General features: G+C 41.6%; 1 protein-coding gene across 1 annotated transcript in view; it reads right to left on the minus strand.

The window, feature by feature from the left end:
- Nucleotides 1-3,954, minus strand: part of tle2b (TLE family member 2, transcriptional corepressor b) — a 75,580-nt gene extending 71,626 nt beyond the window's left edge. Inside the window, 1 exon segment of the mRNA XM_018673422.2 lies at nt 3,032-3,954. Within this exon segment, the coding sequence (XP_018528938.1) occupies nt 3,032-3,055 (24 nt within the window). The 5' untranslated portion in view covers nt 3,056-3,954.
- Between the last annotated feature and the right edge of the window lie 12,062 nt (nt 3,955-16,016).

Here is a 16,016-nt window from a genome sequence, read left to right on the forward strand (position 1 = left end):
TTAAACAAAAAACACACCTCACACAAATCCTAACACACACGCGTGCGCGCACACACACACACACACACACACACAGTTCTGATAACGCTTGCCACAAAAATCCAGTGGAACCAATTACAGCTCTGCTCGCCTGGCAAATCAGCCCTCGGTTTTAACCCTTTCCTGTCGGAGGGTGAGGAGAACAAAGTCTGACTTCTTCTCTGATAAAAAAATAACGCTGCTCAAGCCTTGGATGTACATTTTATCTATTTATACTGCAGACACTGTCCTTATCACCTCCAGAGGGACGCAGAGGAGTTAAAAGGAGCAGTATCTGGCAGCTCTGGACATCTGTGGCTCACTGGAAGTAAGGGCGCAATGTTTGACTGACACCAGCAAAGACACATGAAGCCTAATGAGTGAACAGAGCCAAGCCAGTTTACTGGGATGATACCTAAGTAATGTGATGTGTAGTCGTGCGTTTACACAGTACAACCATAAAATTAGCAAGGGACTAACTTAAAAATGTTCAATATTTGACGTGACTGCTGACCATTTTCCAGCACTCTTATGTTGAATTTCCAACCTTCAGAGGAGCCTCTAGTTTCAGATGACTTCACAGTGATATGAAAATTAACTTGGCAAAAATTTGTTCCTGATTTATAATCCATTACTTTTTGATCAAAGTTCTGCTTTGACTTTGTGGTAATGCAGTAGCAAGTGGAGAATGATCTGACATCTGAGATTTGAAAGTTATGACATATGAAGAAGTAGATGACACTGCAGTGCATTGGCTAAGACCTGCATGCTTAAATCACATGAATTCAAACCCAGTAATACAACCAAAACAAGAAATCAAAGTGAAAAATAACTACTAGGACTATTTTCTTTAAATATGGGTAATTAAAGTACTTCAACATTGAAAAAGAGAGAGGAAAGGTTTAATCCTGCTGTGGATAGAGAGGCAGAAAGACTGAAAAAAAATGGGATGAATTGCTTATTTTATGAGTAACCCTGATCTGAATTTATGGGCACAAACACACACTTGCACATGCACATGTGTATGTACATTAACGCGCACGCACACAGACACAGGCATCGACCCTGTAACCACACACACACACACACACACACACACACACAGTTTTTTGCACCCTCACACCTCTTCACAGATCACATTTCATAGCAACACCAGAAATAAAGTTCCACTGGCAGAGGAGGGCTGCAGAAGAAGAAGAGGAAGAGAGAAAAAAAGACAAGAGAGGGAGAAAAACAGAAGGGAGACAGAAGGAGAGAGATAGAGGCTATCGATCGGTTGGAGTTGGCTCAATCTGGGATTGAACTTTATCACAAACGCAGAGCATCGCAGCAGGAAGCTCTCTGATACGCCTTTAAAGGAGAGAACAGAGGAATGTTCACACTCTATTCTTCCTTTGCATCTCTCATTCATTTTCATTTCTCTTTCCACCCCCGGCCGAGCCTTTTTAAAGAATTCTTTCTCTCTCTTTCTTCTCTCTCTCGGCTCTTACATCTTTCACTTTCTCCCTTTGTTTTTCACTTCTCTCGTTTCTCTCAGTGTCTCTCTTCCAGCGGCTGGCTTATTAGCATTCTCTCTGTACATATAATTGATTCCTCATGCCTTCCTCTTGTGAAAATGTCATTCATAATTCTGTGTGATAGCTAGCTGGCTGGCTTGCTGGCTGGCTTGCTGGCTAGTTGGCTGGCTGGCTGGCTGGCTGGCTGGCTGGCTGAGTGGTTGGCTGGCTGGCTGACTGTGAGGCAAAGTGGCCACTGACCCATTTGTAGCAGATACAAAAAGACAGACAACCAAATGTGATTATAGCAACCGGACCAGGGGCCCCTGTGAAACGAATGGCCTGAGCCAGACTGAGGCTAAGCTGTCATTCATCCCTCTGTTCTTCAACCTTTATTTTACCCTGGAAGGTAAATTAAGAGAAAATTCTCAATGCTGATGAAGGGTGAAACTCAAGGAGGGAAGGGAGTTTAAGGAGGTATTAAAGGTGAAGTACTTGTGCACTCACGACCTTTCTTAGTGGTAATGGAAATGAATTAAGTGGAATTTAACTATCAATTAAAGAGCCAGTGCGTAAACGTGTGTGTGTGTGTCTGTGTGTGTGCAAGGCTTTGCTTGGCAACAGAAATGAGCAACTGACAGTTGTACAGACTCTTTAGCACACCTGCGCACACACACACACACTTTTGTACTTCTATCTTTGTGAGGACACTAATTGACATAATACCTTCACTAGCCTCTTACCCCAACCTGAATCATCACAACTTAAAGCCTAATTCTAATTTTAACCAAAAATCTGACCTAAACCTTATTCTAAGCTGAACCTTAAAACCGAGTCCTAGCCCTCAAGCAGCCCTCTGAAGGTGTGTCAGACACATGTCAGCCAAAATGTCCCTACTTTTCCAAAATGTCCTCATGGTCAAAAACTGTTCCTCAAATGTACACACACAGACGCAAACACACACACCACCACCTCCCTCTCAATCAGCTGCAACCAGGTTCCTTTGAGATCTTGTTGATGGTTAGTTGTGTGGGGTGTAGGTGGCATATAACTGAATCTGCACTTCTCAGCTCGCGTGCGTATGAATGTGTGTACGTGTGTGTGTGTTTGTCCACAACAGGGAATCTCTCAGCCCAAACAACATCAACACCCCCCCTCCCCTCACATCTCACTCCTCATGTTACAGTACTGTCCCTATAACTAAACAAGAGAGGGACAGCAGGGACAGGCTGAAAAAAAAAAAAAGACTGAGGGACAGGGAGACAAAGACATGGAGAGACTTGAGAAGCAGAGACTCATTAGGAGAGACATAGAGGGAGTAAAAAGAGAGGAAAGACACAAGATAAGAGAAGCAGAGAAGCATGCAGAGGACAGAGGTGGATAGAGGTTACAAGGCAAACCTGAGACATAAAAAGCATCAGGCAGAGACTGGACATGAGAGAGAGACAGAGAGAGACAGAGAGAGACAGAAAAAAGAGTGAGACAGACCGGAGAAAGAGACATAAGGAGGTACTTACCGGATGCCTGCCCTGAGGGTACATGATCCCAGGAGAGGAGAGGCTGCCAGTCCGTTTGATGGCCAGGTTAGTCCCCTGGCCCTCCACTCCTCTGCCCTCCACCGGTTACACAGCCACACACACACACACTCAAATCCCCTAAACACACACACTCTCACACACTCAGTAAGTCCAGTCTCTGCTCCTTAGCTGGGCTGAACACAGTAGTCTTTACTCCTCCAGAGTGTCTCTCCTCTTCTTTTCTTCCCAGCTCTCTCTCTCTCTGTCTTCTATGGTAAATTCCTGTTGACACACAACTGAGGAGCGCTCAATCCGCTGGTTCGTTTATCCAACAATGTCATGATAAAACGGAGCACCAGACTTTACCTCCACCTCCTCCTCCTCCTCCTTCTTTTCCCAGTGAAACCAAAGTCTCAGTTTCTCCTCCTCTCTCTCTCTGTCCTCCTTGTCTTCCTCTCAGTGTCTCTCTCCCGTTTCCTCACCCTGTGATCAGTCAAGGTCCACACGTAGTGACATGACACAGAATTTCATCCAGTCAGGCTCCCCTCTTCTTCTTCTCCTCCTCCTCCCACTCTTCTCCCCGTGCCCCTTCACCCGGCCGTCCAATGGCGAAACATACAAACATAAACACACACTCTGCTCCGTCCAAATAGTCTTCTTCTCTGCTTTTTCCTCCTCTTTCACCCTCTCTATGACACACTGAAGCCTCTACGTTGACTGCTGCCGCAGAAAAGAAGGAGAAGAAGAAGAAGAAGAAGAAGGAGGAGGGAGGGGAGAAGGGAGAGAGAGAGAGAGAGAGAGAGAGAGAGAGTGAGAGCTTTGTTTTTAATCTAAATGTGGAAAAAACACGAGAGGAAAGCAGGAAAGAACAGCAGGTCAGTGGAGGATCCAGCGGGCTTTTCAGCAGCAAGCCCTAGACTGTAATATATTGTGCCTGTTGGCTTCAACACAAACACGACAGGCTGCTAAAGCTCCTCTTAAGGTGGAACTGAGTAGATAGAGACACCCAGTCACACACACACAGAGAGAGAGAGAGGGACACAGTGAGAGAAGCAGAGGAAGGAGAGAGAGAGAGAGAGGCAAAGAGAGAGATGGATCCCTTTTCAATTGTGGTCAGACAGAGAAAGCAATCAGTCATGCACAAAGACTCAGGCTCAAACTGATATGAATCAAGATTCGCGCACACAAACGCTCTGACACTCGCACACAAATTCATGACAGCTATATGGACACATTTATTATGCAGCACACTCTCACACAGTCGCACATGCATGCATAATAGTTATTTAGAGTGATAAGTTTATTACCCAGTTTACACCTTGCATTAAAATGCGTCTTGGATGATTGGACAGCCATCCAATCATGCTTAATCACATATAAATCCAGGTGTAAACACACTCAGGTTGCAGTGAAAGGATGCTACTGATCTGACTGCCGAACCTCCAAAGGAGGTGGCCTGAGATAGGAACTGCATCCAGATGTTTGTCAAGTGTAAGTGCAGCATCATATCAAACTAGATACAGTACATCCACTCCCCAATCCTCTCGAACACAGCATCATGAGAAGAGAAACACAGATGTACTCACTATTTAAGAGTGTGTGATTATGCTTTTTAGCATTCATGAAATCACTTTGCAACCCTGCAGCTGTTTTTGTAAAAACATGATCACATTTTGTGACCAATCTGGTGAATGTACACAATCAAAACACTGAAACAAACTAGATACTGATAGATCAGTTATTACAATCACAACCATCTTGATGATCAGGTAATTCTTACTTAGATCTTGACCTGAACTCAACTCATATACAGTAAAGCAGTAAAGATGTCAGTTGCAATAATTAGACTATTGCCTTAATCTGATTATTTTCAAGTACTTGGCATGCACGCTGCTTGATTTTCATTGCCTAAAGAGATACCATGATAAGACATGTTATGCATTTGCAATTATACAAGTATGTGCTGTGTGGCTACAGTTGATCTAGATACTATCTGGATACATGTCATAAGTCACATATGCAAGGGAGACGAACCTCTGCACCCATACAAAAGCACAGAAGGTATTTTATCTGACATTATTACACAGATCTAAAATGACAGAGCAGGCAACCAGGCATTAGGTGCCTTGCTCAGGAACATTAGTAGAGAGTTGTTGAACCATGCAAAGTTAAATGAGTATCAATAAAGCAATAAAGAGCAGCAAGAAAAACAATATATACTGAATCAAACCTTTTAACATCAAACAGTGGACACTGCAATTCAACATACACATCTAAAACATAAGAGATAATACCTGATATCCTGAAGCAGCTGATAAATATATTCTAATAATTAGAATATGTGATACATAAAGCCTGTCCATGCTGTTTACTCCATCTCTAATTACGTGATCTTTGAAAAAAAAAAAACAAACACTCATTTTACTTTTCTCTGGACTGCGACATTTGGAATAAACAGAAGAGCTGGGTGGCTCCCAAAAAAATCAACAGCCAACAAGGAAAGTGTGCCACCTACACAAACTTTATCAAGAGAAAGTCCAAGAAAATGCACCTTACAGAAAGAGCCACATACTGTGAAGTGATATCTGGTAAAACTGCTGTGCAGAAACACCACAGCAATGTCCACTTACCGCCAAAGATGTCATCAAAATCAATATGTCGAGTATCTGGAGGATTACCACTGTAACACCCCGCAAATATCCCAGCTACAGCGAGATAAAAATGTCTGCCTGCCTACTTTTGACTGCTGGCTCCAGCACACATGTTATTTACAGGACTGCCCAGAATGGACCAGGACCAACTAAGACCTGGTATTTAAAGCCTTTCCATGTACAAGTACACAAGTCTGGCCAAGCCGTCTTTTGGCGCTGTCTATAATGAGTTTATCCAGGGCAGCTCTGTCTTTGAACTTGATCAAACAGCCATTAATCCGACACTGTAGAATCGGACGCAGTCAGTCTTGGCATCCGCGGAGGGTTTCCAGTAAGACAGAAACTGCATTTGATAACAAGTGGGTTAGCCAGAGGGCAGCCCCAAAGCCTCAATTAAGGTCACATACAGACATCCTATTATCCAATGCAGTCTATTACCAAACACTATGGATCCTTTTGGGGAAACCTAACACTGTCTTATGTTAACCTCCATTAAGACTGGGAAAAGTCTGTTTGAATTTGCACTGTGACTCATTTTAGCATTTTTCCCCCAGCATCTAATCTGATGGTAAGTCACCATTGTGCTATTCTGAGTGAGAAATGTCTGTAAACATTTGTCTGGATATCAGAAGAGATGGCTGTGCATGAGTAATTTTGGTTCATCTAATGCGCGCATAAGAGGGGCAGGTCTTGGACATGTAGTGGAAAGCTTCATATTTATATTTTTATATCATCTTGAACAGTGATGAAGGCCTAGTATGAACAGTATGAGATAACTGATATTAAAAAGGTGATGTAGGTGAATTAGAGAGTCCATTTCCATTAAACTACTGCTATCCTCATTTGTGTGTGGGGGCACATGAGGAAAGGTAAGTAGGAGTATTTTTTCTGTGATTTATTATAATCTATTAAGTAATTATTTAATTAAGATTAAAAGCATTTATAAATTAATCAATATTAAATGGTGTGTAAAAATTGTAATTAAATGATCACGTTATTTGTCAATTAATAGCTCTACTTCATCATTCTGACTTAAACTGATTAGCAAATGGATCGTATAGTTACATTTACTACTCTGCTGTTTTTACACTATTTCATATGCTCTTACAGATGCCTCTATTCAATTTAAAGCAAAACCACTACAACTTTTGAAACAGGTAATGGGCACATACATTCTCTTTCAAATAAAAAAATAATAAGTTATTAGTAATAAAGCTCAACATTGTTCAATGAAATACACTCCTGTGGCTTACTGTGGCTAATGTTACCTAATATTGGCAAACTTTTAAGATATATTGCTGTATAAAACACGTTAAAGAGTCAGTTTACTGACTTTATGACAGTTCTTGTTCTACACTACATTATTAACATGTCACAAATAAACATTTCAGTGGTTTTGTCACTGTAGTAAAACTAGAAGTAAACAAAATGTGCTTCACTAGGAGACATGTTCCTGCTTCTGATCCTGTTCCAGTCAGTATTATTGAAGTCACCTTAAGATGGTGTCTGTAAAGCAACTGAATTAGTCAAAAGAAAATTCAGTGTACCATTATCCAATTATTGCCACTAATGACCAAAATGGCTGCTCTTTAGCAAAAGTCATTTAGTGTCCCTTTAAAGCTCTCATTGGCCAGAATTACTGTCAGTGTTTGAACCTCTTGTCATCTCCCACTGTGAATCCTTCTTAACTTTCCACCCTTGGAAATCAAGTATGGAGTCAGAAGCCAACAGCTACCAAAAACTGTGCAAAAATAGTACCACCATCTGGCTAAATTTTCCATTTGTAAAACATGCATCCATCCAAATTGTTCATATTCCAGATCATTTATCCTGTTCAAGAGCATGAAGCTGAAGCCTGTATACCTGAGCACATACTGGTCAAGAGGCAGACCAGAGGAAGAGACGAAGTCACCACAGCACCTTCACACCTACAAGCAGTTTAGAGTTTCTAGTTTCCTTACCTGCCTGTGTTGAAGGACATCTTCACACTGGAGTAGAAAGGATTCCCACAGGATGAATCCTCTCCATTTTTGAGGCTCTAAAAACTTTCCGTACATATTTTTCTCTTTGTCTCTCTCTCATCCTCTGTCTTGCTCTGCCTCCCACCTGCCTTCATTCAGGATGTCTTTTTCAACTTTCTCTTTCACACAAGCACAAACACACACTGTCATTCAATGCCCCCACCCCCACCCCACCCCAACCTTCTCCACCACATCCAACACCACCATTCCCCATGTAACCCATTGTACTAATCAGCATTATCTAATTGTCTAGAATGGATTACGCAGGTAATTATTCCCCCGACTCCTCACACTGGGTTTCAGAGAGACAGATGGGCAGGCATGCAAACACAAACAGAGACAGGCACAGACATCAACACAGTCCAGAAGTTACCTAGGTACAAAGCTTGCTGTTGTATTTACCATTGGTGCTTGTAACACTGCCTTGATCTATGGTGCATTTCCACAGAAATGCAATAAGTGGTTAGCAGGTTTGTCAGGTCACACCAGCACAAGCTGACAGTGAGAATACCGACTAACTTCATCACTTCAGAAGATAATGTGTTCACAATCACATTAACCAATCCATCAATTATGTTTTCATTTACATTTCATTTCCATACCAACAGCAGCAAGGCGAAGCCATAACACTGGTGTAGCTTGAAGATGCAAAGCAAGACAGATTTCAACTGTAAAGTTTAAGTCATACATTATTTAGGCGATCTGGGGTTCAATACAGTATAGTGAAGACATGGAAAAGACAGAAGGCTACAACAACAAAACAGATATAATCAGACTAAGTTTGCCATCACCTCCTTGCTTTGATCAGAAAGTGCCTCAATACAGCTGAAAAATGTTTATTTGCCTGTTTCAACCTCTTCTTCCTCACGAGGTGCTGAAAACTAGTAAACAAACTGCAGCTTCTCTACAGGTCCTGAATGCATGGGAGAGGCTGTATTTGACTGACCTCTGCCATGGCAAAACACTAGGAGAAGCAAGTGGGATCCACAAAGGAGAGTCATCACCTTCAGAGTGATGGTTAGCATCTAAAACACTTAGGAGTAGAAAGGGCTGATAGCACAAGTAAAAACACTACAATTTCAGCTCATAGCAGATAATAACAGTCGGAAACCTTTCTACCAGTAGAAGCAGACGAACAGAGCACATTTATGTCAGCAGTCAAGTCACAGAACATGTAAGCTAAATTAGCCCTACTCTTAAGGCTATTGTTACTAAAGACAAGTTCTAGAATATCATATTAAAGAACGTATTACAATGTCTATTCTTATTACAGTTCAGGATCCTTTAGTGTTAGGCTGCACAGTTAAGTCTCAAGTTACTGTAGAGTATAAAAAAGTGTTACCAGTGGGACTCTAGAGGTTTCATGATTGGGGGTTCCCTTAAATGAAAATTGACAACCCCTGATTAACAGCGTTGACCAAACGTCATAACAGTTTTCTCATTTTTTTTGTCATAAACCCTCACCAACCGCAACAAAAACTCACTACAAAAACACTGAAACATTCTGTTGTTGGCCTCTTCCTGCCTAGCCGACTTTTAAACAAGTTTACAGGCAAGAGAATATCACAAACACAAGAAATAAGGGCATTGGACAATCAGAGCAGCAGCAGTTTCTCATCAACTCGAACCTTACAACCAGAAAACAACGGTCGTTGGAGACGATGTAACTTACATTTAGACCGGGTCACCTGTCACTTTGATAACTACGCGTGTCTTGTGCTTTTCCTTACATCAACAACAAGCTCTAAAGTCAAGCGAAACTCAAGTTTCATGCTCACACATCTCAATTTAGACAGTAGAGAGATATACCCTCAACTTCTCGGGCCACCTTAAAACCTCTTCCTCGTCTGGGGGCTCTCTCTGCATTCTGATTGGACGTAAGGCGCCTCGTTCCATCCAATCCTCGTCAAGAAACCCCACGTTGGGTCCTGATGTCATGAGGCGATCGGACCAATCGCGAGCCGACCCGGCCGCTGAATGGGTGTGGGCGGTGGCGCAGGGGGGCGGGGGGGAGCTGAGGAGTCTGTGGGGATTGTGGGCATTGAAGTTCCAATTATTCTGCACACGCGCGTGCGCGCGCACACACGCACGCACGCTGTCAGTCACGCTACATAAATGCTCAGTAAATTCCGCCGTTAATTTCAATCCCGCTCTTTCTACTGCACACACACAGGCTACAGTTCACACACACACACACACAGTGGGTAAACACCTCACTAGTGAGTGAAGTCCGGTTCGAAATTAAAGACTTTTTTGTGCCTTTTTTCTTTATTCTACTTCAAACACTGAAAAAATCAAAATACATAAATAAGTGGCCTTCACATGCCAAAATTAAAATAATGAGGCGTGTGGGAAAACATAAATCTCAACCTACAGGGATACAAGAAGTCAGCTGTGACATACAACCTGCAGGGTCTGGGTTTCTTATTTTGAAATACTGCAGTCAGTTATTAGATTAAGATCTTTCTTTCTTGACATAGTTCCACATATACAAATACAAATTCCACACAAATGCGGCTTCAGAAACACACAAACAGTTGGTTGTTCTGATTCAAGTCCTGTACCTATTGCTGCCTATACACCTCTCTTTCTGTTTTTCTATATGTAACACACATTCACACACATTGCCTCTGAGTTCTCTCCTTGTTGCATGCATAGCTCATTTCAGGAGTGATTTTGTGATATTTTGTGTGTCTCGACACACTTTGCCATGATAACTCCCATCGCAGACCACATTTTATAACACACTGCTGCTGCAGAGTAAAAATAAAAACCTGCTGACTCCCATTTTACTCGCTGTCTTGTCTTTACTTGTGCAGGAGGCTGATGTAAAGCTTCATTGGACGGGCTACATGCATTTCTCTGTCAAGGAGGATACTGTCATATTTATGAATATATGGCTGTGGAATGCAATATGCATGATGGGGAAAGAGGCCCTGACTATATCTGCTTATTAAAGGAAACATCCGCGGTGGGGCACAGTGGGATCATCTCAGTCTGTGATGATAAGAGCACATGTGCATAATTGGCATTTTCTGTATACCTGCTCCCCCTCAACCCACCTCACCCACAGTGCATCTCCTGCAGTTAGTGATTCTGAGTGCCCCTCTATGATGGTGATAGTAAGCCAAAGTGTTTTTGACCTGACAGGGAGTGAGTCGTCCTCTGTGCTCAGACCGCGTGCCTGGCTGTGTCACCTGCGTAGTCTACACTGAGGAGAAACTGGCGTCTCTGCTTCTAATGCAGTATAGGTTTATCCACAATTGTTGTCTGGAAACAATCAGTTGCTCTTTGTCTACAAGACTCTGGCACCAAAACCTGACATTTATCATTCTTGTTTTACATTATTAGAATCAATCCAGCCTTTAAACTGCCCTCCTTGCTCATTTGAAAAGACTGAGAGAGGCTTAATGAGCATATCGACCAGGATGCTTCTCCAGAAACCTCAAAAATGTATTTGTTTGGGATTCTTTATGTAGTTCGACTGTGCAGAGTGAAATCAACTAGATGAAACATACAGTACATTTTATGTTATCACATTTTATTGCATTGTATTGTGTTCTGATTTTCACTTGTATTAAATACAAATGAACTATTCCTGTATCTTACAGTAAAAAAATACTACTCTTAAATTCAGTCCTAGAGTCTCAGAATTCATATAAACATTGGAAATAGTAGTTTGACTAAAAAAAATCTTAAGTTAAGGTCCATTTACTAGCTTTTTCTGGAACTTTCAACCACAATCACATGTTTTTGCTCAGCCGTAATAGCAATGGATCAGTTTTCATCTGTGATCAATAGTGAAGGGGTCAAAGGAAAGTTGAAGGAGTTCATTACTTCAGCTGAGGAAGACTGAAATGTGGCTGAAAATGGTGGGAAAAAGCTAGTAAATGGTCCTTGAATGAAGACTAATATGTCAAAATGTTCTATTCTGTTCTATTGTTGTCTTCTACTTTGTTCTGTTCTTTTGTAAAAGGATATACCCGGTACGAAATGAACGATGAGGACAGAAATCCATCACCGGCTGACCTCCTCATGCACACACACACACACACACACACACACACACACAGACACACACACACACAGAGTTGAAAATGATCTGCAGATCTGCACTGACTAATCCATGTAGTAATAGGAAACGGCAGAAGGAGAAACCCTATCCCTATGATGTGGGACTCTGGATAAACTCTGCGCTGGTTTGACTGGATAAATAGACGCGTATTCACACATCAGCAAACACAAACACACACAAACAGAGGAACACAGCCACACACATGCAGGGCGAATAAAACTGCCATGTGTATGTACCTGCGGTATGTTACAGGTCCCTGAGCGCCTGCAAACACATGTGATCTCCTGACCTTGTAGTGCAAACATTTGGCTATACTGTGTATGGATACATGTGTTTGCTTTTGAGTGTGTGTGTGTGTGTGTGTGTGTGTGTCGGCCTGCTCATGCATTGACGTGTCTGGGTGCGACTGTGTATGTTTTTGCAAGATCAGTGTGACTTCCTGGCTGTGTGTCTAGCAGGTCCGTATGAGTGGGACATGTGCAGTAACACTTTGTGCCATAATTAGCTCCATCCAACATATTTCCTGCTCCTTGCTGCAGGAAAGAACTGTGTCACTTGTGTGTGTGTGTGTGTGTGTGTGTGTGTGTGTGTGTGTGTGTGTGTGTGTGTGCAACATATTTCTCTGTTGGCTCTGTATTCAGGTACACTGGGTTTGAAATGAAATTATGAGGCTAAAGTGTTGAATTTCTTTCTTTCTTTCTGGTCATCCATATTGGTTGAACAGTGAAGGACTTGTAACTACTTTTCATACCTTTTTTATACAGGACAAAGCAGTGGGACAATGATCCTGAATATAAAGCCAAAGCAACCAAGGAGTTCTTTATGTTCTCGACTGACCGAGACAGTCACCTGACCTCAGCCAACTGATCAGGTTTTGCACTCAACCCTATAGCCAGACAAGGATGCTGATGTTGGACGCATAGATTACCTTCAATTACAATGTTTGTTTGTTTTTTTACATCTAAAATATTCTCTCTTCCGGTAATGTCTTACAAAATAAAATACGATTAGGGTTATGCAACTAAAAAACTAAAATTAGGGAATGGTCAGGAATCATTATTAAAAATATGAATGTTTGCAGGTCTGTGACAGGAGACAGACTGCGGTTTGATGCATAAAAGTCAGACGTGCTACACACCGATCCACCTCCTGGACCACCACAGCCATAGTTTCCCCCACTCACCCTCGTTACTTCCTTTGAGGCACTGAAAGCTTCAGAATTGTCCATCAGGGACATAATTCCTGAGGATAATGGGCTGCTTGCACTTGCAGAAAATCATCAGACTGAGGGAAAACACACCAAGTGTGTGTTGATGTAAATGGGTCACAGACTTCAGGATGTAAGTGAAAATATCTAATGTGATCACAATGAGCACTGAGAACTACTGCAGCTGTGATGTTGAGTGTGGTCAGAGGTTCAACAGATTTTTACTTTACCGTAGTTTTTCCAAATGATTTTAGCGTCCAATGATCGGGAGATTTTAAAAATTGTAGAAAAATACTACAATTCCCTAACTGTTCATCACATCCTCATATTAAAGCTGAAAACCTTGTGGTCATATTGTTTGATTTCAAATCCAATGTGCTGGAGAACAGAGAAAAAAGGAGTGAAAACATGCCACCATCCTACTGTTAATGAGAAGCTGTCTAACTAAGCATAATGAAGTCAGTGTCAGTAACTGTCCTGTTTTGACAAAGAGAGAGAGAATAAGAGAAAGTCACCTTCATGTTTGATACATGTGCATTTGCTCCATGAGTTAATTTAACACAATAGCATTTCCATGTACTTTATATGTAATTGTGTGTCTGTATATATTTGACTTGTTTTCTACATGTGACACCATGATCTTGCACATGGAGCCTTTCATCTTCTCCTGTATAAAATATAAATATATTGCATTTGTGTGTGTTTGCCTGTGTAGAGTGCTGGGGTTTTGCATAAATCTGGGCAAGCAGGTCAGTGTGTGAGGATGTGGTGTGTATAAACATAAGTGTATTATCAGTAAGTATGTGTGTGTATAGCATATTGGTACACTGTGTGAGTGTGTGTGTGTGTGTGTGTGTGTGAATCATGTATGTGCATATGCCATACAAATGAGGAGGATCAGGGCATGAGTCTGGTCTGCTTCTTTATATGTGTGTGCATTGTGTATACATGTGTGTGTCCATACAACATATGCTTGTGAGTAGGTCAGTGTGTGGGTGTGTATCTTAAGGTATGAGCTATTCTGGGAGAAGTTCCATATGTAAGTGTGTGTGTTTGTGTGCGTGTGTGTGTGTACAGTCCCTCCAGGCTGTAGTAGACTGTGTTGTGATCAGCCTGCTTGGCACAAGCCAATTGTGTGACTAATTGGTACTGAGGTAGACTGCAGTGAATAACATACCACCTCCTTCCATCATCACCACCACCATCACTCTCTCTCTCTCTCTCGCTCTCTCTCTCTCTCTCTCTGTCTGCTGAATGCATATAACAATAATTCATTTTTGCTTTTCTATCATGTCACACACACAAACACACACACAAACACACACACACACACAAGGTCAAACATACACGTTCACAAATCTCTTAAATACACAAAGATGCATTCATATTTTTTTTCTATTCACCAATAGTGCCGAGTTTTCAAAGTCAACAACACAAAAGAGAAACCTACTGAGCTAATACTTTCAGTAGGATTCACACATTTGGTTGTGTGTGTGTGTGTGAGAGAGAGTGTGTGTGAGACCTCATGCGCTACTTCATTTATGTCCCTGCGTTTCTTTTTTCCCGATCATTTCCACCAACAAAGGGCAAATAAATCCATGCAGCTCTTTACTTGGTGATAGCTGGTCATTTATCCAGCAGCAGCGCAGCAAAGAGTCGCTGTGTTTTGTTTTTCATCTCTGCATGTTGCTCTATACGTCTTGCATACCAAACGCTTCCCCTTGATTTCTCAGGCTCACACTCTCAGTTTGACTCTCAAGTTTCTCTTGAATTCAATAAACCTCGTTGGACAGGAAAAATGTTTTGTTGCTTTGTCAATATAACTAATCAAAGGGGAATATCAATATCCTTCTCTGCCTCTATACCACACTTTGTCTTTAGTTTTTCTCTTTTCCCCTCCTCCTCCTCTCTCAGCCTGTCCCTCTTTTTAAACATTTTGACAGTAGAATGCATTATGTAAGTGTAAAATGTACTGGCAGGGGTTCTTGCGACCAGATGCAGAGCGTTCAAAAACACACAGAAAGGAAGAGAGGTGAGACAGACTGAAAGAGAGCAGATGCATGTATGCGTGTGAGGAATGCTGGATTGGTGTGTGTGTGTGTGTGTGTGTGTGTGTGTGTGTGCTGGCCAAGGTGCAGATGGCGGATGTCAGTGTTGAAAAATTCATGATGCCATGTTTGGAGATTCCTGGGGGATATCTTGTTGTTCAACTGGCCTTACAGAGCAGGCAAGCACTGCATACACACACACACACACACACACACACACACACACACACACACACACACACACGCATGCATGCATGCAATACACACTGGACCTATGAGTCCACTGTGTGTCTGTGTGTATGTGTGTTAAAAGATATGGAATCAAAGACGGAGTTAGATTTTAGAAACATACAGAGAAACACTGATACAGTGTAGAGAAATGAAACATCTTTTTGTTATTTAGATTTTCTCTCTGTGTTTTTCTTATTGAGCTGAGATGTCTTTCCTCAGCCTCTCGGGGATTTCTTTGTCTTACAAAGTTGCTAGATCCATCTAACTGTCAAGTGAATATTTCACAACACTTCCAAAAGAATAGTACAGTATGTTAGTTATGTACATTTTCAACAACTATAAAAACACTGACTTATTCAACCAGTGTCTGGGATGTTCCTTTCCCTCAGTATATATAAACCTGTATATGTATGTATGAGTTTTTGAGTTTTTGTGCGTTGCACACCTTTCAGGCCACAAGAATGTAGGACACACTGATGCCACATATGCCAGTATCAAGTGGTACTTAAACATTATGGCATCATAAAATAATATGATATATGACTAAATATTAAGCTGCCAGCTACATAAAGTTGATAAATTCTAAAGTCAGTGTTTTTACTGACCTTACTATTATAATAGTGCTGATCGTACGTGTGTATATTTACAGTAAATAAATAAAGCTCCACCAACTTGTATGTTGTATCATGACAGCAGCAGTAATAAGAGATAACCTATGGATTATAGAAGCATTTAGATAAAAATGCAACACA

The sequence above is a fragment of the Lates calcarifer genome, linkage group LG17 (genome assembly GCF_001640805.2).
Source record: "Lates calcarifer isolate ASB-BC8 linkage group LG17, TLL_Latcal_v3, whole genome shotgun sequence".
In the NCBI taxonomy this organism is placed as follows: Eukaryota; Metazoa; Chordata; class Actinopteri; family Centropomidae; genus Lates; species Lates calcarifer.